Here is a 26821-nt window from a genome sequence, read left to right on the forward strand (position 1 = left end):
TCGGGGTTGGGTTGGACTTTTCTGAAACCCTGGAGGTGTCAGAGCTTCTCGGGGGCGAAGGGACCATGAGGGGCCCGGGGGAGGGGCGGGAGGACGGAGGGTTCTGGAGTCACGCACCTCGGAGGGAGTCAAAGGCAGGAAGACCTCAAAGGCAGTGCTCAGGAGAGGAGTGGAATGAGCCCGAGGTTGATGACGTGCTGGGGGACAGGCTGGGGCTGGGAACAGCTGGCCCTGTGGCAGACAGGGAGCTTTCGGTGGCTTTCAGGGTCTTCCAGCCTGTAAGTGGTGTCCAGGTGGGTCAGGATGTGGCCTCTGCACACCGGCACTGCCCACAGCTAGCGGGCAGCCTCTTCTGCAAAACAGAACCAGGCGGTTGTTCTCCCAGGGACCTGGGAGTCGACCTGATGTGTATTGTGCCTGGGGAAGAAAACATGTTCAATCAATGTCCGTCCTGCCACCAGGCTCCTCTACTTCCTGCTTAAAGCAGTGCTGGACGGCACCCAGGGCTCGGCTCCAGGTGGGTGGCAGGTTCTGAGCTCCAGGCCCCGGGCTGGTGGGCCTCCTCCAGGTCTTCCTTGCTTGGTTCTGGGTGAGCTCCAGGCACTGGGCCCTGGGAGGGGCCTTGGCTCCGAGGCAGAGGCCTTGCAGGGTGGATCCAGTCACGGCAGAGGAGGCTTTTCCTCCCAGAGACTTTGGCAGTTGTCACGGGGCCTTGCTCTGTCTCCTGGCTGTGGACGGTGGCACACCAGGCCCTGGTTTTCTTGGCAGATGGACCTTCTTCTCTGGCCTCCGTGGGGATGAGGGCAGCCTCTGGCGCAGTGGCGGGGCAGGTGGAAGGAGATGCTGGCTTCCCGGGCGGCTGAGAGACACAGCGGGGAGGTGGGCAGGACGTCCTGGCTCCTCTGCCTGCTGATGTGCTGGCCGCCTGGCTTGGTCCTCACCTGCAGACTGTGGGCGGCCCAGGGCCTGGTGGCTGAGCGGCTCAGGGAAGACTCAGGAGTCCCCAAGGCTGAGAGGCAGTCCCTGGGGTGCGGGGCTGGTGGAGGCCCGTATTCCCGAGGGGAGAGGGGCACACAGGAGTCTCCCCACCTCCACCTCTTGCCCGGGTGGTGCTGGGCGGCTGTGGTCAGTGCACCTGCCTCTGCAGCCATCTGACCTCCAGCAGGCTCAGGCCGGAGGCTTTCAGCTGGTGTCCCCCAGGTGGCTTGGGACTTGCCCCAGGGCAGGACTGGTGGTCTTTGAGGCAGCCAGTTCCACTGAGGGTCCACGCCTCCTCCAGTGCAGAAGCGAGCAGAGTAAAGACCACGGGCCTCCGAGGGCCTCACCTCCTACCCAAGGGAGGCCGGCCGGCTGTGCGGGGCAGGCCAGGGGAGCTGGAGGCCTGGTTCTAGCTCTGTTGCTTCCATCTGCCCCCTCCGCCGCCTCTCCTGCCCTCTGTGCTGACTCTCTGAAGTGCCGGGTCCACTAGCCCTGCCCAGTGCCCCTCTGGCTGTCTTATTAAGGAATGCTTCCTATTCCTGACTCTCCATGGACTCAGGCTGCAGGTGAGCAGACGCTGTGATTTCCCTCAGCGAATCAAGAGCTTCAGGGGTCCTGGGAGAGCATTCGAGAGAGGCTTCATGAACTAAGAGGCTGTTCTGGAGGGAACCCTTTAATTTGATAGTTAATAAAGTGGAGGCTCAGAGAGGTTAAGTTATTTGCTGAAGGATGCACAGAGAGCTAAGGTGAGCAGGCCTGGGGGCCCATACCTTTCAAGTTCCACCCAGGCTGAAATTATGTGGGACAGTAACAGTCCCTGCCCATTAGTGAGCCAAACTTCTGATGACCTCAGGGGTATGACCCCTGGATTAAGCACAGCCTTGCACTGCTCTTTAGATTTGTGATCTGGTTCACAGTTATTTCCAGCATCCAAAATTCACATGTGTGGACTTTCCCCTTCGTCCTCAGTGCAGCCATGTGGCCAGCAGAGGGCGCTGGTGGCTAGGTTCCCAGATGACATAATAAATGAGCCCTCCTAAGAGTTTCTGCAATGACAGGGCAATCAGGGCTCATTTGGAGAAGAAAAGATTGAGCTTTCTTTATCCAAATCACCTGACCTGCTAAAAAGGATGTATAATACATAAGGATCCAGAGTGATTAAAATCCTTATGAATTTAATCAGAAATTCACAGTTAACCACTATTTGCTTTGGTGCAAATTGATGTGGAATAACAATCATGTGTTTCTGCAATTTTTTTTTAACTTGTGGGAAATTTGCTGGTGATTTGCGGGGGGGGGGGGGGAAGCATGGGGGAGGGGGCCATTGAAAGGAGAGAAAAGAAGGAAGGAAGCAATCGAAGGGGCCTCCCCGGAGGCCCTCGGTGCCTTAGCTGGCTGTTGACGGCCTTTGTTCGTGAATTTCAGGCCTTTTGTTATTTATTATCATGAACAATAGGAAATCCTAATAATAACCCCTGTGTGTGCCATTGGCTGCCTCGGAGCCGAGTTCTCTAAATTGTTTCTTCCCTCTGGACCCATGTTTGGGTTGGAAATCCCCTCCCCCTTCTTCCACATTTTCTTCTGAATCATGCCTCAGGATCCCACCTCAGGATCCGACCCTGGACCCTCCCACAGGCAGACCAGCTCCTAGGGCAGAGACAGACCATGCACCCCACTGCCTCTCTCCCTTTACAAGGCAAGGTTTTCTGGAAAAGTGGAGGTGGGACCCCCATAGGGGCCCTTGGAGGAAGGCAAGGTCAGAGCAGGGAACATGGAGAAGTCCTCACCATCTTTTCATTGTTGGGAACTTTCTTGTAGAAGGTTTTCTCTGTGTCTTCGATCCAAACCACGGATGGCTGGAGTTGCCTGGCCACCTGCAGAGGACAGAGAAAAGCCCTGGAGGTGAGAGCCTCCCCTCTCGGGGTGCGTGGGGTCTCCCTGCCAATGGCGGAGCTTGAGGCCCTGGAGAGTGGGGTCGCTGGGCCGGGCGCCCTGGGGTGAGCTCACCGGCACTCCGTTGCATGCCATGTTCACATGCCTGCTGCAGGGTGCAGGCGCCGGCCTCCCTGCACCCTGGCAGCTGTCCTGATGGAGACGCTGCCCAGGACCCCGAGCCTCCTCTCCATTCGGTTTGCAATAAACCCATGACTCTCAGCTGAAGTCGATGGCAACCGGCCGTGAGTCTGGATTCCGGCCCACTCGCCACCCCATTTTCATTCAATCCGGCCTGCCAGGAGAAAACCCGCGCAGCACCAGGGCCCGTCAAGCTCCCCGTATCTGCATCCGGCTGCGCCTTTGTGGCCACAGTCTCCCTGGAAGGCAGCTCCGAGTCCCTCCAGGCCGCGCAGGGCTTTGCAGTGGAGCTGGGGCCGGACTGACCTGTGGCCCGTGAATAACTGCACACACCTAACAATCTCTTCAAACGCCCCCACGAGTTCGGAGCTCGGGTATTTTTGCAACAATTTGTGCTTTGTGTGAAATCGCGACAGATAAAAGCTGTTTCAGCCACAGCGAGCACAGCGCGATGGCCTCCTATTTATATATTTCTTAAAACATCATTCGGCAACAGGGGCGATTCTGAACCAAGGCGGACGGCAGCTGTTTTCCGGGCACTGTGTACCAAGTCGGGATGGGAAGCAGATTATGCACCCTCTGGGACAGAGTGGACAGTGACTGAAAGGGACCCTTGTGCAGCATGCCACCTGGCTGGCTGCTCCACGGTACCCAGCATGCTGGACGGGCAGAGGGAAGGCACCGCTGGTCAGTGCTGGGGTGTGAGCCGGCGGACCCAGAGCCAACAGCTCAAGGAGTCAGAGTCTCCAACATTAATCCCAGTCCCCAAGGCGGTGTGGGTGGTGATCGTAGGGAGCCCTGGCAGTTGGTGATTGAGCAGGTGTGTGGTGGGCATTGGGCACACGTGCCGTAGCTGTCGGGGCCAGCATGCACCTGACACCGCCTCCTCCCCTGGGGACTTCAAGTGCAGGTGACATTGCTCATCTTTAGCTCAACCCCACAGAGTGCACGCTGTTGCCTTCACCCTGCTCACAGATGGGGACCCTGAGGCTCGAGGACCTTCTGAAGCCAGGGCTACGAAGTGGCAGAAGCAGGACTCAGAGCCAGACTGACGGGGCCCTGCCCACGGCCATCTCACCTGCACCCACCAGGAACGCGGGGCGGCCCCAGAGCACGCTGCGGCTGAGCTAAGATGGAGATACCTCTCCCTGAGCCCCAAGCCCCGCTCTTTTCCTCCCTCCTACCCGTGGCCTGCTGAATTGGGGGTGGCCTGCCTTTGTGGGTGCTTTCTTTTTGGCTTGGACATTGAGAGTTTATTTTTGGCACCAGAGTCTGCAGAGGCACTGCCTCTCTCCTGGATTTATTGGTTAGAGAAAAGGCTACAGAAATTGGACGGGACCGCGGTGGAGACGGAATGGAACCATCTGTGTGCTGGCCCCTGCCGTGGCTCTTCTCTCCAAATTCCAAGCGTGTGCCGTTGTGGCCACCCTCTGACAGGGTGCTGCGTGGCATGGTTTCCTAGTTGGGGATGGTGTTGCCTAGCAGCAGGTTCAAATTCTCAAGTGGATGCCTCCCCAGGCCACCTTGCCCTGGTGCTTTCATCAGTAAGATGGACACAATGCCCACTGCAGGATGCAGGGACTCCTCCCCCTTCCGGCTCCCTCATCTGTGATCTTTTATTTAATAAAATCAGCTCCCGGATATGTCAAAGCAACTTATTAAGCGATTCTCCAGCTTAAACATTCCAGGATTCTCGGAGGAAGGTCGTGCGTGAAATACAGATGAAGAGGCACCTCGGAGCTGGAAACCTAAGTCCTGGTCATGGTCCAGGCCTGAGAGGAACAGAGAGGAAACGGGGGGCTGCCCACGGCCCTGGGAGGAGGGAGCTGGTCCACCTGGGTCACATCCAGGCTCTCAGCTCTCTGCCAGTGTGGCAAGGACACAAAGAGGCTCAGGGTGTGGGTTCTGCCTGAGCAGCATTGCCCCAGCTGGGAAGCCACCAAAGGACACCCAGTCGGAGGGCCACAGTGCCAGGGAGCGTGGGTGGCAGTCTGTGGTTGGTATTTGGAGAAAAGTGACGGCTGCACACAGGGACAGTGGTGGGCAGGAGCCAGGGCAGAGGCGACCAGGGCAGAGGTGCAGCCCCTTCCTCACCCCAGTAGTTCAGTGGCTCTCGTTAGGGTCACCAGGAACCCCTGGAACACGAAATCCTGTCCTAGCCCATCCAAAGAGCTGCCTCCTGCCAGTCCCTATGTGACCCTGCCTAAGTCGCAGAGGTGGCTGTGTGCCCACTCAGCTCAGTTGGACCCCAGCTTCCTCCAACACAGGCTGCCCCCAGTCGGCCTCCCACTGGAGGTCAAAGCCTCCCTGCCTCCAGCCCCAGAAGTAAATAAGACAATCAGAGGCTCCACGTACAAGGTTTTATTAACCTCAGAAAAAAGATGCATTGTAACAACAAAGGCAGAATCTTCTCTTGGTCCTTCTTAAACTCTCAGTACTACGTGAAACCACTGGAAAAACCGTCTTCACGTGAACAAGGGTCTCTTGTCCTAGGCTCCACTGTACAGGACAGTGGGCCGTCCTGTCCCATGTCCATTTGGCAATCAGAGGACTGTCCCTGCTTCATTCGTGTGCCCTGTCCTCTCAGTCCGGCTTTTCTCCATGGTATTTGCAGAGGTGAGTGCCAGCACTTCAGCGTGGCTTTTCTCTTTCAGCTCTTAGCAGAGCAGCTGCACGTGAACTTGGAGCGCAAGAGGCTGAAGCGCTTGGGTCACCCTGGTACAGTGGTGGATTCCTTCCCTGCCCTCCACGCATGTCAGGGCACACAGGGACATCGGGGTGATGGGTTTGCAAGGGCTCCGCTGTTACCCACGGATTGGAAGACATGCCCAGGAGTGTCCCCGATGACGCTGATCCAGCCACGGTCATGGCAGAGTTCTTCACACCCAGGACACCGCTTCTGACCTCATTGGCCACCTGCCACATGCTGGGCCTAGAAGTCCCATGGCTTCTCCCCATTCCAGCTGGGGTCACTGGGCAGAGCATCGTGAGGGCTGAGTAACGTGCCCGATCAGCACCGGGGCAGTGCTGGGGCCTGAGGGGGACCCGGTCTGCCTGACCCCCGCGTCCACATTGCTGAGAAGCGTTCCACTGAGTTGCTGCCGTGGAGACAAGATGCTACTCCCAGAGCATCTGGACCCTTGACCTGTGTCCTCGCCATCCTTCACCCCAGCAGGAAGGCCACGGAGACCTTCACTGTCCTGTCCTCGAGAGTGGGGGTCTCTGGTTTTCCTGTCCCCGCCCCCTGTCCCGGGGGAGCTGCATGGCGAGTGGCCACAGGATTCCTGCTGACCATGCCCAGTTCTGGGGAAGCACAGAAGACTGGGCAGCTGAGGGATGATCCACGGACAGAGGCTGCTGTCCTTGAGAAGGGAGACTCAGGGCCAATTGGATGTTGTCCAATAGTTAAAAACACTGCCCTGGGAAGAAAGACTGGCGGCACCACATCTGCCTGGACTGTGGAGTGAAGGCCACTCTTCCACGGGGAGCTGGAGGCCAGGCACTGTGTGAGGAGCTGGGGCACAGAGGTCAGTGATGGAGGCCGCTGGCCTCAAGGGGCCCTCGACTGCCTGGGAAGGTGGTGTCAGCAGGGGCCACCGGTGACAGAGAGGGAGCCTGGGGGAGGGAGCCTGGGGGAGGGAGCCTGGGGGAGGGAGCCTGGGGGAGGGAGCCAGGTCGGAGACTGCAGACAGACAGACCTTCAAGGTCACCAGAGGGCCACAGCCCTGCCTGGGCACTGGATGAGGTGTCCGGCGTGGGCTCGTGGGCTGCTTCTGGAGGAGGCGGCTGTGGCCCTGCCGTTGCTGCACCCACAGGCTGCGGAGACCTGGGGAGGCCTTGATCAGGAGTCTCTCCCCCCTCTGTTCCGGGAGATCCCTGCGGGGACTGTGAGAGGTGGGTGCTGGGGACTCGTGGGCCTCCCGAGGGTGGGTCTGAAGGCAGGGACGTGAGCTGCCCGGGCTCCTGGGGGACAGCAGGGAGGCAGAGTGGACACCAGGGAGGCTCAGAATCCGCCGGATGTAGCAAGAAGTGGGTGCCTGGAGGAGGAGGAGGTGGGAGCGCAAAGGGACCAGTGGAGAGGGCCCGGGGGGCTGGGCAGGTGGGGAGCACTGGTGGGTCCAGGTGAGAGGAGCGGAAGGGTAGTGGGCCGGGGGGTGGGGAGCACATGGAAGGCTCTAGAGTTCGGACCAGGTCCTGGGAACCCCCAGGAAGCCTCTGGTCATGGCAGAGTGCTTCACACCTGGGACACAGCTCTGACCTCACTGGCCACCTGCCACATGCTGGGCCTGGAAGTCCCATGGCTTCTAGACCCAGGGGGAGCGTCTAGGCTGGGAGGGGGAACAAGGGGCACAGGAGACAGAGCCGCCCTGGAGGCCAGGAGAGGACAGAGCGCAGGGCAGAGGTGCAGGTGGCAGTGGGCAGTGCCAGTGGCTGGGTAATGAGGAGGCCACTGATGTCCTTGGCCGGAGTGGAGGGGACAGGAGCCAGATGACAGGCTGCTGGGGACGACCAAAGAGCAGGGGGCATTCCTTCAGAAAGATGGGCAGAGCCATCCCGGGTGGTGGCCTGAGGGCCTTTCCAGGGACCCCGGTGAGTTCTGCTCCAGGCGCAGGGCAGGAAGGGTGTGGAGATGGCGCATCAGGGAGGAAGGTGGGAAAGGGCGACCTCCGACTGAGGGACGGGCGCCGGTCCTCCCGGCACTGAGGCCTGGAGGGAGGGACGCAGGGCACGTGGGCAGATGTGTGGGACAGATGTGGGGCTGGGGAGGCCTTTCCTTACTGGTGGCGCCAAGGCAGCATCCTCCAGGGCCAGCAGCCGCCTTCAGCGGTGCCTCTCTGATGTCCTGGGCTCCTCTGGACAAGTACAAAAGATGAAATCTCTGCCAATTTGCTCATGAAAAATGGTATCCTCTGCTCTTCTAATTTTCATTCAGCGATGAAAAGTCTTCATTTAAATTACCCATGGATAGTTTGAGGTCATGGACAATTAAATGTAATTAATTCATGATTGGACTTTATAAAGTTGTCTGGGAGAGTTCACTCCGATTGCCAGCAGAGGGCTCTTCAGCCCCATCGAATGTCACCTCGGGTTTTAGTTTTGTGTGGACTATGGAAAGAGACCACGTGTGCTTCACATCCCGGGGATCCCTAGCTCACAACGAGCCTCCGTCCATGGGAGTCTCATGGACCAGATAAATGCGTTCCGTTGAGCAACTCTGAGCCCACTTCCTTCCCTTGGTGGCTTGCTGGAGTCTCCGTCACCCTCCTGGGCTCCCTCCGGGCCCTGCTCTGCTTTGGCACTGTCTTGGATGAATGTGGAGGCAGAGGTCTCTTCTGGGGCCTGGTCCCCACTGCCACAGGTTTTAAGGGAGTGTGGCCTTTGGGTGATGAAATGGCACTGACCACTGTGGGGTGTTAATGGGGCGTGTGTGTACATGTGGATCGGGAATGTATGGGGACTCTACTTTCAGCTCAATCTTGCCGGGAATCTAAAACCATTCTGAAAAATAAAGTCTGTGTGAAAAAACAAAAAGCAAAACAACAACAACAACAACAACATCAACAACAAAAACAAAAAAAAAGAGTGGAAGGTTTGGACTCCAGTGTGCACCTCCCTCAGTCGGAAACCGCCTCCATCCCACGGTGGAAGGTGACCTTGGCCTTCCCCCAGCGGGCCATTCAGGGCTGTCACAGCCCCCTCAACTGTCACAGCTGAGCGTCACCAGACTGCCCGCTCCCTCTTCTCCTGTTTCCGCCCCTCTGGTGGGCTCTGCTGGGCTGGGGTGCTGGCCCTGCTGAACTTCACCTTGCACAGACAGGTAGTGTGCACCAGCACGTCCATCCCCCCTGGCTGGGTGGCCCCTAGCCCTGGTCTCACGCGGGCCAGAGGGCCAGGTCAGTGTGCAGAAGGAGGATGAGGAGGGCCAAGAACCACCGCAGAGGAGACAGCATCTGTCCTGAGACCCGAGTGCAAGCCAGTGAGTCCCCTGCTGGCCTCCCTCTGGGCTCTGCTCTGGCCTCCCTTGACTCTGCCAGGAGGCCTGAGAGTCAGGCCATTCTGAGGGAAGAGAGGACACTAGGGAAGGGGGATTGGGCGGGATCCTGTGGACGCTCCCAAGGACTCTAGCTCAGTGTCCCTGCTGACACTCGGGCCCAGGAAGCCCAGGTGGGGCAGGGCCGGGAGCCTCCCCCAGGAGCAGCTGGGGCCAGCCTGGCAGGGCGGAGTCAGGCCCGGGCTCAAGGGCAGATTCCAGCCTCTGGTTCTCCTGTATGTGGTCCATCTGGTACTCTTGAGTCTTAATTTTCTTGTCTGTAAAATGGGAACATTAATTCCTACCCCAGGCAGGGTTTGGCACCATTAAAAGGAAAAGCGTTGTAACCGTCCTCAGTGCCTTGCTCCTGTTAGAGGCCAACAAGGGCCCCTTCTGCTCCTCTGCCCCCATGAACTGGGTCAGAGACCCGGGGGGCCGGAGCTGGGGGAGTCCTCGGTAATGGCCCTGCCTTGCTAACTTCTTTGTCCACAAATACTTTAAATATTCATCCCCCACACACCAAATATTTATTAATTGGCTATTAAGAAATACTCATTGACTATTTTTCTAATATTTCCAAGACACACATCTTCTTTTCTGCGTGTAGTCACAGGGACATTTGCTGTGAGCGCTGTTGACTTGCATAATTTCTTTTAGGAAACACTTGCTGCTACTTACTGCCCTTCGGAGTCCAGTGTGAGATAAAGAATCCTCTGCTAATGACCATAACAAAGGACTTGGACTTCGTGGTGGTGACATAGTAAATCTGCGACTTCCCCCCGGGGTGCTCAGGCGGCTGGGTGAGGTGGGGCCACCAGTCAGAGATGAAGCCAAGAAGTCTCCCACCAGTTGCACTCTCTGCCCTCTGGGATCAATTCTATGGCAGGAATTCTTCGCAGGAAGAGGTGAGGCGGAATCAGGCCCAGTTGTCCCTTCACCTCCGGCAAGAGAGGTGAACAGAGCTACATTGGGCTGTGCTCCGGCCTGGGTTCACATATCACAGAGACGTGCTCAGCTTCCTGCCCTTGACTTATCAACACAAGCAGAATCTCTCTCTTTCCTCTGGTTAATTAAAAGCAAAACCTCTTTGCAATGCAAATAGCTGGCGCACAGTGGCCTCACTGTGAACATGTTTTAATTGAATGACTCCCACTCCCGAGACCTTGGTGTCTTTCATTAATCAGCTATACACACAATAAAGGTGGAGTTTAACGAAACTCCAGGCAGATAAATGTGTTGCTCCACGTTTTAATAATTTGACATCCGACATCCGTGGTCCACACGATGTCAGTTTGTGATCATTCTGATAAGTACAAACAGCTTATCTGATACTGAGACAAAGCCTCCCAGGGTGGGAACAAATGACCTCCTGGAACAAGGATCATGCCATTGGCTGGGCCCCAGATGCACACCAGGAGCTCCTAGGCCCCCAGGAACAGGGGCTGGGCCGGCAGCCCCACTTCAGGAGGCTACAGGTGAGGACCTACTTCCGGCAGAGCTGTGTCGTGTAGTTATGAAACTGGAGGCTTTGGGGCTGGACCCTGAGGGGTCATACGGTAGCACTGCCATCCAAGGACGCTACTTGAATGCTCTGTGCCCCAGTCTGCTTATCAGTCACATGGGACGGTGTTGGTGCCTGCCTTCCAGGCTGTGGGGAGAGTTGAGTTAACAGGCAACCACAGCCCAGCAAGGTGGGGTGCATAGACGCTTGAAAACTGCTCATGCTTTTATATTCGTGTGCTTCTGTGTGTCACCTGACAATACCAAGAGTCCCTACAACTTGACATTTGGAGTGAACCAGGCTGGGTGCTCATTTGGGCAAGGGATGGGTTTCTGTTACTTTTCCTCTAAGACCTGGTGCTTAGCTTGTTGGTTAAGCACACAGAGGGCACAGGGCAGCTGCCTGGCTTCGGCTGCCAGCTCACCTTCAGGTCAGCAGCTGACCTGCAAAGTGTGCACACAGAGCCGGAGAGCCCCAGAGGCTCAGGGAAGAACCGCTGAGTCAATGCCTCAGGTCCCGCCCGTCAGGGAGCCTGAAGAGGCTTTCTTCCACGGCAGCTGAGGAAAGACCACGTCCCCGGCTTGGGGGATTTACCTTGGACTGAGGGTAAAATCAAACAGACCACATTAAGAAAACAGAGAACAAAGCCTTGCAAGTTCAAGTTCATCAGCCAGTCAGTTAATTGCCTGCCAGAACCACACTCGGCTTGCCAGGGAACTTCGACAACGTATCATCCACAATGTCTAACATATGGTAAAAAGTTTTAATCACACAAAGAACCCGGGAAATGTGACACATGGTCCAGGAGAAAGCAATCAAGCAGAAATAGACTCTCGATGGTGCTGCGTTGGAAGGAGCGGAGAAGCTCTGCGAGGCAAGGACTGCGAGGTTCAGGGACTTAGAGGAAAGATGGTCAATGAATGAGCAGATGGAGAAGTGCCGCTCAGCATCGAAAACCAACCCCCAGCAGCAAACACGAGTTCTAGAATTAGAAACAAAGGTATCAAAAACTAAAAAATCCACACCATGGGTTTAACAGCAGATTGGGGATGATAGAGGAAAGGGCAGGTAAACGCAGACACAGTGACAGATTATCCAGTGGGAACAGAGACCTAGGGGGCAGAATCAAGGTGAAATATGTCTAACTGGAGGGTTAGGAGAGGAGGGAGAAGATGGGTGAAAAAAAATATTTGAGGAAACAATGGCCAAAATACCCCAGATTTGGTGTAAATGATGTATCTACAGATTCAAGATGCACTTGAGTCAAAAGCAGAGTAAATAAAGCCAACAGGAACGCCAGGTCAAACAGGCAGGAACCAAAATAAGGGAGACTCTCGGAGCCATCCCGAGAAGGGCAGAGCCCCTGGGAAGCAGGGATCCCGGCTCAGCAACTCCTGGCCACACGCACTGGTGGCCAGAAGGCCCGTGTGACGTCTTCATGGTGCTGAAAGAAAAACATGTCAAACCCGAGCTCGATGTCTAACAAAAGTGTCCTTAAAAGCTAGGGACAGTGTAAAGACTTTTAAGAGAAAGAAATGAAAGCTAAGAAAACTGACTGGCAGCAAATCTGCACTGAAAGAAGTGCTAAGGGAGCTCCCTGGTGGAGAGGGCAGCCAGGCCGGCGGGAGTGTGGACAGCTGCAGGGGACCAGGGTGCTGGAGCGGTGGACATGTGGAGACCACGGAGACTGTGGCTCTTTCTCTTTTGATTTTAAAGACCAATGGCTGTTTGAGGCAAAGATAGCAACATTCAATTGTAGTTTTGATTTAGCTGCAGAACTACGAGTTGGCAAGGGTGGCAGAGGGTTGTGCCGCTGCTGGGCACGTGGACGGGGACAACACTGACTCCACGCGGACCTTGGAGAGCCTGGTGGGTGCAACCTAGAGCAGCCCTGTGCAATACAGTGGACACACTGCTGAAAGGACCGAGGAGGAACTGACCGGATCTACTAGGAAAATGCTGAATTGACCCAAAGGAAGGAAGGAAAGGAGACGCAGAATAAGAAAGAAATGGACAATGGAGAGTAGACAGGGAAATGGCCATAAAGATGGATGGATACAACGGAGCAAGTGCATCAATTAAGTGACACATATTGTCAGACTGAATAAGAAAAAGCAGCTTTGTAGTATTACAGAGATGCTCTTTAAAGACACAGATACATAAAATACACATAGATGTAAGCACGAGAGAGCCGGGGTGGCTACCTCCACAATAATATTAACTATAGGTAGACTTCAAGACAAGGGTCATTTCCAGAGACACTTCACAATGACAAACCAAGCCATCAGGAAAACAGTGACGAAGCGGATGCATCTCCTAAGGGCGCTTCCGCCTGGGAGAGGTCGGCAGTCCACGCAGGCAGAGGCTCTGCTCTCAAGTCCAGCAATCGCTGCTGTTAGGAGGACAGTGGCTGAGGGGTGAAACCACAGTACTGTCACTCACTCACTGAGTTGTGGAAGGCTGGATTAGCTGAATGCCGATACTGGGTAGTCACACGACTTGGATCACAGTGGCTGTCCTTGACCACGTCAGTGCATGTTTGATCTGTCACCACCTCCCACGTGGAGCCCTTGCCTTTTCACATCCCTGCTCTGCTTAGCGTACCGCGAGCTGCTCCAGGTCTCCCGAGGAAAGAGCTGATGCTCGGGAGCCACCGGAGCCCAGCAGTTTATGCCACATGAGCAACGAAGCCCAAGTGCGAATGCCTGACACATGTTATTACAGCGGGCGGGGCGGGCTGAGGAGGGAGACTGTGGATTGGATTTTCATTGGGCTGTGCAAGGGTTTGGTGGGGGGTCTGGATGGCACAGGAGGGTGTTTACACGGAAAACGAAGCTGCTCCTAATGGCAGGATGCACAGCCAGGGGCGGCAACCCATGAATTGACAGAGGAGGCAATGGGGGAAGTTAAAGAGAGACGCACTTGTTGGCCTAAAAAAGTTATCTGCGGGATTTGAAAATGTGATTTGAAAGAGGGCGGAGAATCCGAGCCAGAGAAACGGAGCACGTACCTTGAAGACCATGTGCAGCATCATCTGCAGGCCGTTCTTGCCAGGGTACTTCCCAGCGATGTTGGCCGCCGACAGGTTGAAGAGGTTGGCTCCCGTTTCCGTGCAGATGGTGTGGACCAGCATTTTCTTCCCTACCCCGGACGGCCCAGCCAGCAGCAAGGACTTCACCAAGGGAGCCTTCTCGTGCACGGCGGCAGACCCTGGAAAGGTGGGGGCATCGGCTCGGAAATCCTGCTCTTTCCATCAGCCGCTGTGACGGAAAGACCTGACCAGAGCAACTGTGGAGGAGGAAAGGCTTATTTGAGGGCTCCGGGTTTCGGAGGTCTTAGTCCACAGAAGGCAAGCTCCATTCCTTAGGGCTCCAGCTGAGGCTGAACATCAAGGTGGAAGAGTGTGGTGGAGGAAGTGGCTCACATGACGGACAGGCAGCAGACAGGCTCCACTTGCCAGACACAGATACAGACCCCACAGCCCACCCTCAACGCCCCACCTCCTCCAGCCACACCCTGCCCCAATCACCACCCAGTTAATCCCACCACCCAGTTGTCTCTCCCGTGAGCTTTGGGGGACACCTCACATCCAGACCATAACACCTGCCAAGAACACCAGTGGTCCTTCACTGAGAGCCTCAGGGCTGGCACCTCCTGTGGCCCTGGTTTCTGCACCGTGATGACCATGGGAAGAAGGTGAGCCTGGGCGTGGCTCCTGCCCTGGGCTGCAGCGTCTCTGGTTTGTACACCAGAGCTGGGTTGGAGCTCTAGGGTCAGTGGTCACTCAATACCTCCTTTTCTCCCTCTCCCCAGACACCTTCCCTAACTCCCAGCGTTAAGCTGAACTCCTGGGGTAGCTTTTCTTGGATTTTTACTTTTATTTCTTTAGGGTTCTCCACCTCCCAGCTACAGCACGAATCCCTGCAGGCTTGGGAAGGAAGGTGGGGACGGAGTCTGTGAAGTGGGCAAGGAGGGTCCCTGGAGCCGCCTTCCTAGCATTTTGTGGTGCTGACTGTGCCGAGACCCAGGCAGGAAGTAGCCTCGGCTTCCTCCTTCTTCCCTGGCCTTTGTCCTGTTGGGCAGCACAGTCAGACCGACGCTGGGTAGTAATGTGACTTGAATTACTGTCACTATTCCAGGGTTCCTGCCTTGTGTTCTCAACCACACTGCCCATCTCCGGGGGTGGGGAGTCTCCATCGCAGAGAATGCAAGCAGAGCTCGGATTGGGCATAGTGAGAAAGGAATTGGACCCTGGACAGCCTTCCATACCCCGGGGCTGAATGGACAAGGGAGGCCTGGCACCCCTCCCCTGCCGGGAAAACCGTGTGCCTTCCTCACTTCCACTACCCCATCCCTTGCTAACAAGCAAACACGCTCATTCAATGTCACCCTACAGAGGGCTGGCTCATGTGGAGGACAGTGGATAATCGTGAAAATCGTGTTTGCATGTGTTACATAATTTCCTGTACAAGAAAAAGGAAAAGGAAAAGCGTATCATAATTATACGGGCACATTAACAACTGGCCTAAAAGGACAAAGAGCTGGCCAAGGCTGACCACGTGGTGATAGAAGTTTCCAGTACAAGGCTGACCTAAGGAGGAGGGTGGAAGGCTCCAGCCGGGGGCCACAGTGACACAGGGCTGTGGTGAGTGATTCCAGTAGGCAAGGTGACCGGGGATGGACCGTGAGGGGCATGAGAAGGATGCCACCAGTTGTCGGGGTCCCTGAAGGGTGGCCGGCATGGCACACTGCAGGGGCCAGGGGCTGGAAGAGGTGCAGGGGGAAGGAACAGGACCAGGACAGCACCTGGGCAGGGGTAGCAGGAGATGCCGAGAAGGTGCGTGTGACGTGCTGGAGTCACGTTCCAGAGGAGGGCCAGGCCGACGGCCCAGAGGAGGAGAGGGTGGCTGGGGAAGGCCTCTGCACCTGGGAGCCAGGTGACCCAAGGAGGCTGAAGGTGGGCGGGTGGACTGGGAGTCAGCAGGGCTCTCCCTGCTGCTGCTGGGGTGGCTGAGAGCCGCGGGAGCTTCTGGTGGGGGAGGACTGCAGAGCACAGGAAGGCCAGGCTCCTGGATCCTGATCCCAGTGTTGCCTCTTCCCACCCCTCACCATGTTGGAGATGCTTGCTCATCTGGAAGGCGGTCACCGAGTCCACCTGCATGGCTGTGGTGGGGAGTGGCCACGGCTGTGAGTCCCCGCTGAGGACCATGCTTCTGCTCAGGAATTGTCCCCTCCGGGCCTTTTCTCCCAGGTCTTTGACAGACACCAGGCTGTCTCTTACCTACTAAGGTGGCTTTGGAGCCTCAAACCTGTTCTTGGGAGCCCTGGATGGGGCTGTTTCCCAGTCTGGTGTGAAGAGTGGCTGTGGCTTCTCTGAAAGGCTTGTTAGTTGGGGCAGTGGCCACCACGGAGGATCTGAACCATCAGAGCCCAGGAAACGAGAACCTACATTCCTTCCTGTAACTGGATACTGTTTTGACACATGACCTTCGCCTGATGCATTAGGAAGGCGAGTGGCAGCCATAGGTGTTGGGCTGTGGGGGCTGGGGGGGTGTGGGGGTCTTTCTGGGTTCCTCTGGTTTGCAGACAACTCATGAAATTTAAATTAAGCACCTGAAGGCTTCTTAAACATTCCAGACATGACACCAAACCTCTGTCGGAAGAAAAGCCCCGTGGGGTCTGTGCCCAGAAGGGCGGGCAGGACAGCAGGCCCTTTGATGAAGGAGCGCAGGGCGGGGGAAGTGCTTCCTGGGCACCCCTCACAGAGGCGTCCGACAGGAAACCCTCCACAGCCCCTCACATCCACAGCCCGGGCCCTGCTGGCCCTGCGTGCTGTGGGCTTTCCACACACTGGGATGAGGGTGAGGTCCAACCTGCTATTTTACTTACATTGACCCTGTGAATGTTATATGTTATAGACACTGAGTTCTTGCCCCCGATCCATCTACTTGCTGGGATGTGCATGTTAACAGCACCCCAGGTTCCATTTACTGTGTCTGATATGACGTTAGAAGAGGACTCAACTATTTCTTGCCAATTGGCTTAAGCTCTTCTTCAGATCAGAGGCGCTCAAACTACTCCCATTGCAAGCAAAGGAGACAGTGAGACTTCTACGTCACAGTTGTCCCCTGGGGCACTGCCCCTGCCCCAGGTGGCTTGGGCACACCTGGGGTGACAGCAGCAGAGGTGGGGGAGAAGAACCTGACAGGCTGGCGCGGCACAGGCTCCGAGGAAGCATGCCAAACTGTGGCTAGCAGTGAGAGTGGACCTCGGGGGGCTGGCCCAGCCTCAGGTGAGCCCGGGGACCCAGGAGCTGCCTGTGCTCAGGAGCAGTGAAGAAGCCCATGCACAGAGGTCCATGGCCACCCGTGCTTCCTCTGATGCCACTCACTTAAACTGAGGTGCTTGCTTTCGCCATTCTCTCTCCCACTGACTGCCTGAAAGTCCCCAGCCCAGATCCAAAGACGGGCAGATGCCCTCCCTGGAGCACTCCCCCATGCTGGGGACGCACTGTCCAAGGGCAGCGAGGCTCACTCAGAAATATCAGTAGCAGAAGCAAAGCTGCAAAGAACATCCACACTGGGACCACCCGCGCGTGGAAAGGCGCAGTGGTCCTTACCCAGAGGCAAGATCCCGTAGAGCGTGATGAGCTGTCGGACGTCCAGGAGGGAAGGCATGGGCTCTATGGACACGTGGCGGAGTGTGGTCCCCAGGTAGCTGTACTCACCTGAGAGGAGAGAATTGGGGATCAGTAATGGAAGAGCAAAATGGTGGGAGAACACTCATTCACCCTGCAGAGGGACTAGAACGGGGCTATGGAGACTCACTGTGAAGAACACGTCTATCTAGAGGACGGTTTGAAGAGCCACCCAAGCCAGGGGACACCGCTGTCCTACCTGTAATTAACTGGGAATTACATTGGTGACTACACTCACCTAATATTTCAACAAATAACATTTGAATATTGGGTTCTGGGGAATGAGATAAAGTTTTTAAACGAGGGACATGCAAAGGAAGCTAAAATCCAGTGGGTTTTGCTTTATTTATATTCTAAGAGATTATATATAACGTTTGCACAAACTTAAAAAATAAATTATTTCAGACCCATGTGGAATCTGCTTTGCAGCAGTGCAAATCTGAAATCTAAAATGCAGTCATCTGAAAGGAAGGGTAGGAGTCTAATTTAGGATAAATAGAAACATCTCCTTCTGAAGGTAATATTCATTTACATTCTTATCATTTTTAAAGGGTTGCCAAAGGAATAATACAGAAATAAATCTCTACAGGTTTAATTAGAAGATATCAAAGGGCTTAATTGTAACCAGCCATAAATCTGAAGCGTTATTTTCTAACTAATTTAGATAAGGTCACCAAGAAAATTAGTTTGGCTGTCTCCATTTGTCACGAGGATGGGCCTTTATACGATCATATGATCCTCTTGATTTGTGCCTGAATTTGTAGTAAAAATATTCAATGAACGAACAGCAGTGTCTGGGATGGTTTCCTACAGCTGCCCTCCTAGCAAGAACTGACCTGCAGGGCTCTGGGGTTGAGGTTTAGGGATGCAAGAGCAGACTCGCGTATGAATCACAAAAAAGTATCAGAAGCTTACACACTTTTGCAAATTCTAAGAACAGTAGGGTTAAAATTCAGACATGGTGGCTGCTTTGTTGCAGAGGGCAGGCTTCCAGGCCTCTGAATGAGAGAGTCCTTGGGAAGGGCAGGGTGTGGGGTGCAGGGATGAGTAATGATGAAATCTCCACCACGGCTTCGGATGCCCACGCTCTTTAATGAGCAGGTAATAAATACCAGAGTGGTTAATTTAGCCTTCACCAGGAGAGAGGTCCCACAGCACCCGTTCAACCCAGCCCTTATTAACAGTACACACGTCGTTAGAGAGGATAGGGAAGTGACCCTGATTCTCCTGCTATGTAAACCCATATTAATGACCAGACTCACCATATTTCCAGAACCTAATGGCTTTTTTTTTAAAGCAGATCATATAAAATTGAATTAGGGAGTGTTGGTTCTGATACAGTGAAGGTGCCAATCGCCCAGGCGGTTTGCCAAGCTAGGAGGCTCCATCTACTCGGAAGGCACATACTAGCCATCCTCTCTCCAGCTGACTGCCTGCAAGTCCTCAGCCCAGACCCAAAGATGGCAGACGTGCCCTCGCTGGAGCATGTCCCCATGCTGGGGACGCCGAAGGAATAATACAGAAATAAATCTCTACAGGTTTAATCAGAAGATATCGAAGGGCTTAATTGTAACCGGCCATGTGTTTGGTGATGGCCCGGTGGGGGACCTTTTCTCCCACCCACCCAGAGCTCAGAAAGTTCTGGATTCCCTGCACAGGTCCAGACCTTCCACAAGGGAGGAAAGAGAAAAACAGCAGAAGAGGTGTTTGAGACAGAGACAATGTGAGAAAGGGCCCAGACGCCCCAGACAGGGGAGAAACGGACCCTGCCGTGGGCTGAGCCCTGGCCCTGGGCAGTTCCTGCACACAGAACCGCAGTATGCAACCTTGTGGGAACAGGGCCTGGCCCATGGCTCATCAGGGTGGACCCTAAATCCTATAGGGCTGGAGTCCTCACAAAAAGGTGAAACTGGACGTGAACGGAGGCACAAAAGGAGAACGCCACGCCCAGAGGAGGGCAGAGACGGGCGATGCCGCTTCACACCAACAAGCCCCAGAGATGCCACAGCTACCTGCGCACGGCAGAGGTGGACAGGTCACCCACCCGCACCCTCACACTGGCCTCCAGGCCTCCAGGGCCTGAGGCCACCAGCCGGCGTTCCTCAAGCCAGCCACGACCTGCCAAGGTGATTCTGCACATCGTCCCCGATGAGCACACAGTTAAGAGAATCAGGGTGGAAGAGCCCAGTAAAGAGAAACAAAAAATACCCACAGAATGAAAATGGAATCAGCCCCCACGTTCCCATTGTCCCTAACAGTGTAAGAAAGAAGGAAATGGAGCAATCTGGGTCTTTAAACAAGCTCCTCAGGCATGGGTGAGCGGACACGGGAGGTTCCCTGAACAGGCTGCTCCTTGGCTGGGAGCCTCTGAGAGGCACTCAGGACTTGCTGAGTGGTGATCCCCAGCCTGATCCAGCCCGTCCTGCATGCTTGGTAGCTCTAGGGACCAGGAAGAGCTAGAGAGAGCCCAGGTGAGCTGGCTCCTGCGCAGAGCTTCCCGGTGACAATGAGGACCACGTCACAAGTCTCAGAGACTCGGTGCACCTGTGTCCTTTCTGCTGCAGCGGCTCTGCCAAGCCTGCCTGGGAGCTGCCTGGGATGTTCTTCTTGTGCACAGGACCTGAGCCAGAACCCCCAGGGATGGGCGCTTGGGAACCCACTGAGTCTTCCGACCTTCAGGGCAGGGGAGGACTTTAGGGCGAATGTGGAAAACACTAACTGGGCTCAGTTTCAACCAAACGCAGCTCTCTCTGAGGCCTGGTGCTGACGGAGTCATCCAGAGGGAAACCCATCTCTGTCTCTCCTCAGCCAGTGGCTAGCCTGCTCTGTGCCTTGTGCTTTGTGACGTGGATGGTCGGGAGGCACATGTGGGGCGCCACAGAGCCAATTCCTTCTTCACAGGAGCGCACTGAGCCGACGGAGGGCTGGAGACAGCAGGAGGGGTGTCGGCGGCTGGCCAGGGTGTCTCTGCTGCCACATGCTCAGAACTCATCGAGACTTTCCCAGGCGGTGGCTGCCATCACCCACCCTACAGGAGTGGCACAGGAAGCTCCTGGGGGAGGCAACGTGGAGCCTGGGGAGAAACCCAGTCTGGCCAGGGTCCAGCGGTGGGCATCCAGCCTGCATTCTGGTGGCCTAGGGGGTCTTCATGGGCACTAATGTCCAGAATATCTCTGTAGCACGCGGGTCCCACTGGGAAGCTTGCTGGTCCCTAGGGGTGGGATGGGGCTCCTGAGAAGGACTTGGCAGTTTGGGGGCTGTGAGGAAATGTGCTGTTTCTTGCACACCTCAGAGTGGGCTTCCTGGGCATGGGGCCAGCGTATGGAGATGGACACCAGACAGTGTAGAGTGAGGCCCGGGAGGGGTGTGGCCAGGTGAGCTGGGGAGGCGAGGGGCGGGGAGGAAGGGCTAGGTTTGCAGGCAGGCCCACCCGCCTCTGGTTCTGTCCTCTCCTCTTCCATCTCTTGCAGCCAGACCTGCTGTGAAGGGGGTGGTGACCGGGATCTGAGGGGTGCTGGGAGGGGGCGGGACTACAAATCCTGACTCCCAAAGTGACTCCCAGCCCTATGGAGCATGGCTGGACGTCTAGTCTTCTGGAAAAGCCCAGGTCTGCCTGTCTGTCCTGCCTGGAGGAAGAGCCAGGAGGCACAGCCTGTAGGCTGCCCTCCTGACGCCGTGTAGGGCTCTGAGCACGCAGCTCTGCAGAGAACAGGTTGCTCCGGAAGGTTCCCTTACGTGGGAAGTCTGTCCGGCCTGGCTGGCGAAGGAAGCCCCAGGCATGAACTGTTCTGTTCCAAAATCAGAAAGACATTGGGGAGCCAGTGACCAATGAGCAAAGGAGTGTCCAGGCTTCAAGTCCTTCTCCAGACCCGAGGGCGTGGCGTGAAGGCACTGAGCTCCGCTTAAGGAACAAAAGCCAAAAGCCACCAAAGACAGAGAGGTTCAGCTGGGGCTGTCCCAGGACCAGAGGCTTTCCCATCCTGCCAGCCCCAGCAGAATGGCAGCTGGGTCTGCAGGCCCGTCAGACTGGGTTCCACCCCGGGGGAGGCTGCGCGTTCATGTGGGAGGACGTCAGGGGGTTGCCCTCCGCAGAGCTTAGCAGCCTCCCGTGCTTGGACCCCCGGGGTAGCAGCACAGCGATGCCCTGACTCCCTCTGACCTTGGCGGTTAGCTGGAATGGTTTTGAAAAGGAAGACACCCCTCACCTGCTGCTGGGGTACCCCGGGGGTGAGGACATACAGAGCAAATGCCTGGATCTTTCTAATTGCCAGTTTGTAAGACAATAAACTGGCCTTGGTCGTACTCTGTGAAGATGACAATTAGGGTTTTTTAAATGTTGTTAAGAACTTTTGAATAGAAATATGTCTTATGGATTTCAATACATCGTATTTCTTATCCTCACTGAGCTCAGTCCGTCCCCTCTGGCCTGAGGAGTTCCCTCAACTTGTCTCCTGTTCCCTTTTGTCAGCTTGTCTCTTCATAAACGAGTTTCTTCAACCTGTTTTCTGCCGTGAACCTGATCATCTGTGACAGCTTCGTCACCATGTGACAGGAGGTATCTCGGGCTCCTCTCTGTGTCCCCTGCCCTGTCTGTCACTGGCCATTTCTCCAAGAAGTGCTGGCTTCTTCCGTGGGAGATGGAGTGTTAAGAACACAACCCGAAGGCCAGGGGCTCTTGTGGCTACAGGATGGTCCTGCCTGGACCAAGAGCCAGGAGGTCATTCTTTCTAGGTGTTTTGATGGACAGAGCTGGGAAGGCCATGCACCCTGGTATTCATCATGGTCACCCTACCTTAAAAGTATCCATCTTAAAATCTTAGAATCTTAAAAGTATCCATCAGTTCCTGGGAATTGGGCCTCTGTGCTTTACCAGTGTGGATTTCCAGTTTCCCCAACTCCTTCTACATGACACATACACCCCACTCTCTGTCTTCAGGACATGGGGGTGGGTGGCAGGCCCCACAACTTCTCAGTTGCCTACCCCACACTGCACCACCCCCATAGACACCCACTCTCATGCCAACCAGCACTGCCCAGGATACTGAAGGCGCTAAGCCCCTGTGTGGACCAGCTCTTCCTCCCCGGTTTCTGTGGCTGTGTGACCTGCTGTCAGAGCAGACGGCTCTCTGCACTCACACTCTGCCTGGTGGCCCTGTTTGGTCTCAGGTTCAAAAGGGAGTATGCCCTGCAGGTTGCCACCAGCCCTGGCGTCGGATCTCTCTCCTCCGTTTCCATGAGGTAGCTCCTTCCTAGCAGATTCCTCAAGATGGGCACACGGGCCAAATACACTGTGTTCTTGCCTAGTTAGGAGCTTGTGTCCTGTGTGTGTGAACATGCGTTTGGGTGAGTTCAAACTCCTCGGGTCTTATTTACGGTGCTTGACCATCTCAAAGATGTGGCTCCATCTGCTTCTGATATAAAGTGCTGCTGTTCATCTAATTTCCTTTCCCTTAGGGCCACTGATTCCCAAGGCACTTTTAGAGAATGTGCTTGGTGTTGGTGAAACTGCGGCCCTGCTCCCAGATGCAGTGTGTCTTTCCTGAGGTGGCTTTCATGTCTTTTTTAAAGAAAGCCTCAAGAGTTTGGTTCCGTAGTGTTCTGCCGCTCCCCTTTGGCTCTTCTTCGGGGACTTAGTTGTATGTTGGACCTTCTTTGTCTGTTTTCAGCATTTGATAGGTTCTTCTGAATTTTTAAAAATCTCTATTCATTTCTAATTTTACTTTAAAATTTCTTTTACCTTTTCTCTCTCTTAAAGCATTGTTCCTTATGAGCTCTTGTATCTAAATCAGTTTTTTTCCTAAAACATTTTTTCCTTTATTAATACTATTTCTTGAGTTTTACCACCTCATTCCTGAGTTTTTCTAATTCTACTTCATGCCATTCTTACACGTCTTCTATAATTTTAATGCATATTATTAGCTTCTGCTCTATGGCAATGTCTTTTTGAGATATTTTTCCTCATTTTTCTTAGGATGATTTTATGTGGGCTTTGACCTTGAAGTTTTCTGTTGCTAAAATTTATGTGAGTTAACTGTTTTTCTAGAAGATGTGGCTCAGGATGGCTTTTCTAGCTTTGCAAATCTTCCTCTCCTGCTGTTCATGTATGTGGAAACACGGGGCCTGTTCTAAGTCATGCTTTGCCTCCGATCCCCTCTCCCAATGCTTTTGTTCTTCTGTTTCATCTTTATTTTCCCTGTTCTGCTCGGTTTTGGTTCTTCTCCCAAGAGGTTCCTTGGTTTGGAGCCCCATCTAAGAAGGGCACAGTGGAGGTCACTCCCAGAGTTTGTCAGTGTGGACTGCTTCCGCCCGGCCCTTTGCACTGATCTGCCATGGACACGCCTCTCCGTTTCAGCTTCAGTTCTTGCCCAGCCCACGGCACCTTTCAGTGAGTGCTGGCTGGTTACTTTGAGGCTCTGCTGTTCTCAGGCCCTTCAGTGTCCCCAAGGCTTGTACTTTGAGGCTCAAGAGTAAATATTTTTTTAAAAATATTTATTTATTAATTTATTTACTTTCAGTTTTCAGTGGACACAACATCTTTATTTTATTTTTATGTGGTGCTGAGGATCGATCCCAGCATCCCACGCATGCCAGGGTAGCACACTGCCGCTTGAGCCACCTCCCCAGCCCTGAAGAGTAAATCTTGTCATTTAGTTTTGGAGTAAGGGAGGCCTGAGGGTTTTTGGTGCCTCGTTGCTCTATTAGAGTGATCAATGACACAGTTTATACTATGCTGATCACGGAGAGACTTCGTGCATCTACACTGACACCACCACAATTCAAAAAGGTTCCATACTTTCTTACAGAAGAATGGTCTCTTTCAGTGCAGGAGGAGTGGTGGGAAAAGAACCCCACTTTACCACCATCACAGTGAGACTGCCGCAGACAAAAGTCACCGGTGGATGCCACAGTGTTTGCGAGAGGCAGCTAGGGTCGGCATCTCCAGAGCCCCAAGCGCCATCCCATATTATTCTGTCATTACAAAGAGGAAGATGAGCTTCCCCCGGTGGAGAAGTCTGGGGACAGCACCTTCACCATGTGGTTCAACTTGATGTCACTAGCGATGGGACAGAGTGGCACCCTGGGTCCAGTGGGAAACACTGAGAAGGACACTGCATCTTCAAAAGTTTTCCTGTGAAAAACGTCACCCTAAATCAAATGATGGGGAAACCATCAAGGCAGCTCAGAGGAGGAACAGCCTGCAAAGCGGCTCAGAGTCCCATGAGCTGCGGGCTGGGCCGGGCGGAAAAGGCCAGGAGACATCTAGAGGGAAGGGTCGCAGGAGCACCAAGAGATGGGCAGTCACCCATGGAGGACATTACCAGGCCCGGGGAAACTGAGCTGCACGTACATGTTGGGCGGCAGTCTACGCCCCTGTGGTGCCGTGACTTTCTCCAGGAGAAGGTAATGTCGGCACTAGGATGGTGAAGTTACGGGGCATCTTAAGCTTTGTGTTTCCAGGTTAAAAAAAAAGATCAACAGAAACCATTAGTTGGAGGTTGTGATAGCCCCTGTCCGCACCTCCTTTTCTCTACCTCCCTGTCCTCCTCGGAAGCTCCCTCGGGTGGAATTCCTGCTGGGAGGGTGTGGACTGAGGAAGCGCCGGGCTGCCCCAGGGCATTCTGCTTGGTCAGGAAGCACACACAGTTCATTTCCTCCTTTGGTTATGCAGAAAGAATGTGCCAAGGAGCTCGGCAAGCAGGATACAAAGTCCTGCTGTTGCCATGTCAGGGGCAGCACTGGACCCGGGGTCAGTTCACGGCACCCCCTTAGGTTATTCCCATCAGCTCAGTCTGACAAACGTCTGCCCAAGGCTACCATGGCGGGGTTTGTTTGGACAAAGATTCAGATGAAACATAGTTCCCACTGTTGGACCTCAGGCCCCCAGGGACACACGGGTTGCTCTTGGGGCACTTTACCAATGTAATCAGAGAGGTTGACTTTCCGAGCCTGGATCAGCAGGCCTTCCTCCACCAGCTCCTTGAACAGAGACTCGATGGTCCTGGGGACAAAGCAGAGCATCTACATCAGCAGCCCACACAGGGGGTCAGCAGTATTTCTGTCAATCAGCACATGAGCCAAGAACTTAGACCACATCTATTCAAAGTATATCTGCATGAATGCAAATGAATGGACTTTTGAGGTGTTTCTACAATTTGGGGGGTAAATTTGGCCTTTAAAAATAGAGCTTTCACTCATCCATGTGCGTATCGGGTGTTTTCCATCAATAAGGATTATATCTCGGGGTAGCTGAGGCCAGCCGAGTGGCCACCAGTCTTCGTGATAGCACAAATGTGAATTAGAAATCACCCAATGCTAGCAATGCGCTATTCAGTCAGCACCTGCCCGCAGTGGGAAATCATCAACGCTTGGTGAAATTCTTGTTTCCTATTAACCTAACAGCATGATGGTTTGAAAGAAATCAGTATGAGGAGCGAGGCCTCTGCTGGAGATCTCTCCTACATGGAAGGTGAAGTGTAAGGCTGCGTGGGGAACGGTTTGTTTCTAGCAGGCTGCGGACATTCTGCAGTGTTTACAGGTGCCGAAAGGACTTCTCAAAGAGGGGCCTGGCACAGAGCCAGCACTCTGTGATTCATGCCACCCAGCAAAAATGGACGCAGGGTCCCACTTAAAGGCCACCACCCCCAGCGATGTCAGGTGGGGTTTGTGGGAATTCCGATAGTCAGCTCAAATATGGTTCAGCGTGGGCGGCCACGATGCTTCCTCTTCTTTTCCTTCCACCCCACCCGTCGTTCTATTATAAATAAATTATAAATAAAGCTATTTTCCAACAGTTCTCCCACTGTTCTGTGATCCAAGGGACAAAAGAGACTCAGGAAGGTCAGTGCTTTTGGGACCCATGTGACCTCCAGTCTTCAACGTATTTAAAAATAGCTCGCCCTCTGCCGAAAATTAGGAAAGGGCTAAAGGTAATGGAATTGGGGGTAGCAGTACCTGATCCACATCCACCAGATACCCTCTGCAGTGTTTTAACTTGAATTACTATAGGCACATACCATAGGCATTGTTATGGTTCAGATCCGAGGTGTCCCCCAAAAGCTTGTGTGAGAAAGTGCAAGGACGCTTGGGGTGAAGCGATTGGTTATGGTGCACTAATCCCCTGTAGGGGTTAACTGGGTGGTGGTTGTAGGCAGGTGGGGTATGGCACCCAAAAAAGCGCCCCCCACGTCCACTGTGAGCAAAACACCTGGCAGGAACGGTCCCTTCAGAAGGCCCGACACCCTCCTGTTAGGGTACTCCCTCCCTAACACGTGGACCCTCGCGCTCTTTATTTTCAATGCTGTAGCACTTGAGAGCCGTTTCAGCTTTAAAAACTCGGCATTTAAAGCCATCCTTCACCAGGAATCCGAACCGCGAAACTCGAGGAATGGAGCACCCTCTTTGGCAGACTCCCTCTGCCCTTGGTCTCCCGGCAACAAGCTGGAGGGAGCCCAGCAGGGGCGGCCAGGCCCGGGGAGGACTGAGACTCTCTCTACCCCGAAGGAACTCTGCCTGGCGTGTCCTCTGGAGGTTCCTCGGGTCG

General features: G+C 54.6%; 1 protein-coding gene across 1 annotated transcript in view; it reads right to left on the reverse strand.

Annotated features, from left to right (window-relative positions):
• Drc11 (dynein regulatory complex subunit 11) overlaps positions 1-26821 on the reverse strand; it is a 124754-nt gene that overhangs the window by 16619 nt on the left and 81314 nt on the right. Inside the window, exons 13-16 of the mRNA XM_077799725.1 lie at positions 25197-25279; positions 17203-17310; positions 13594-13793; positions 2766-2852 (exon numbers count right to left, since the gene is read on the reverse strand). Coding sequence (XP_077655851.1) covers positions 2766-2852; positions 13594-13793; positions 17203-17310; positions 25197-25279 — 478 coding nt within the window. The remainder of the gene's footprint in view (positions 1-2765; positions 2853-13593; positions 13794-17202; positions 17311-25196; positions 25280-26821) is intronic.

The sequence above is a fragment of the Urocitellus parryii genome, chromosome 1 (genome assembly GCF_045843805.1).
Source record: "Urocitellus parryii isolate mUroPar1 chromosome 1, mUroPar1.hap1, whole genome shotgun sequence".
In the NCBI taxonomy this organism is placed as follows: domain Eukaryota; kingdom Metazoa; phylum Chordata; class Mammalia; order Rodentia; family Sciuridae; genus Urocitellus; species Urocitellus parryii.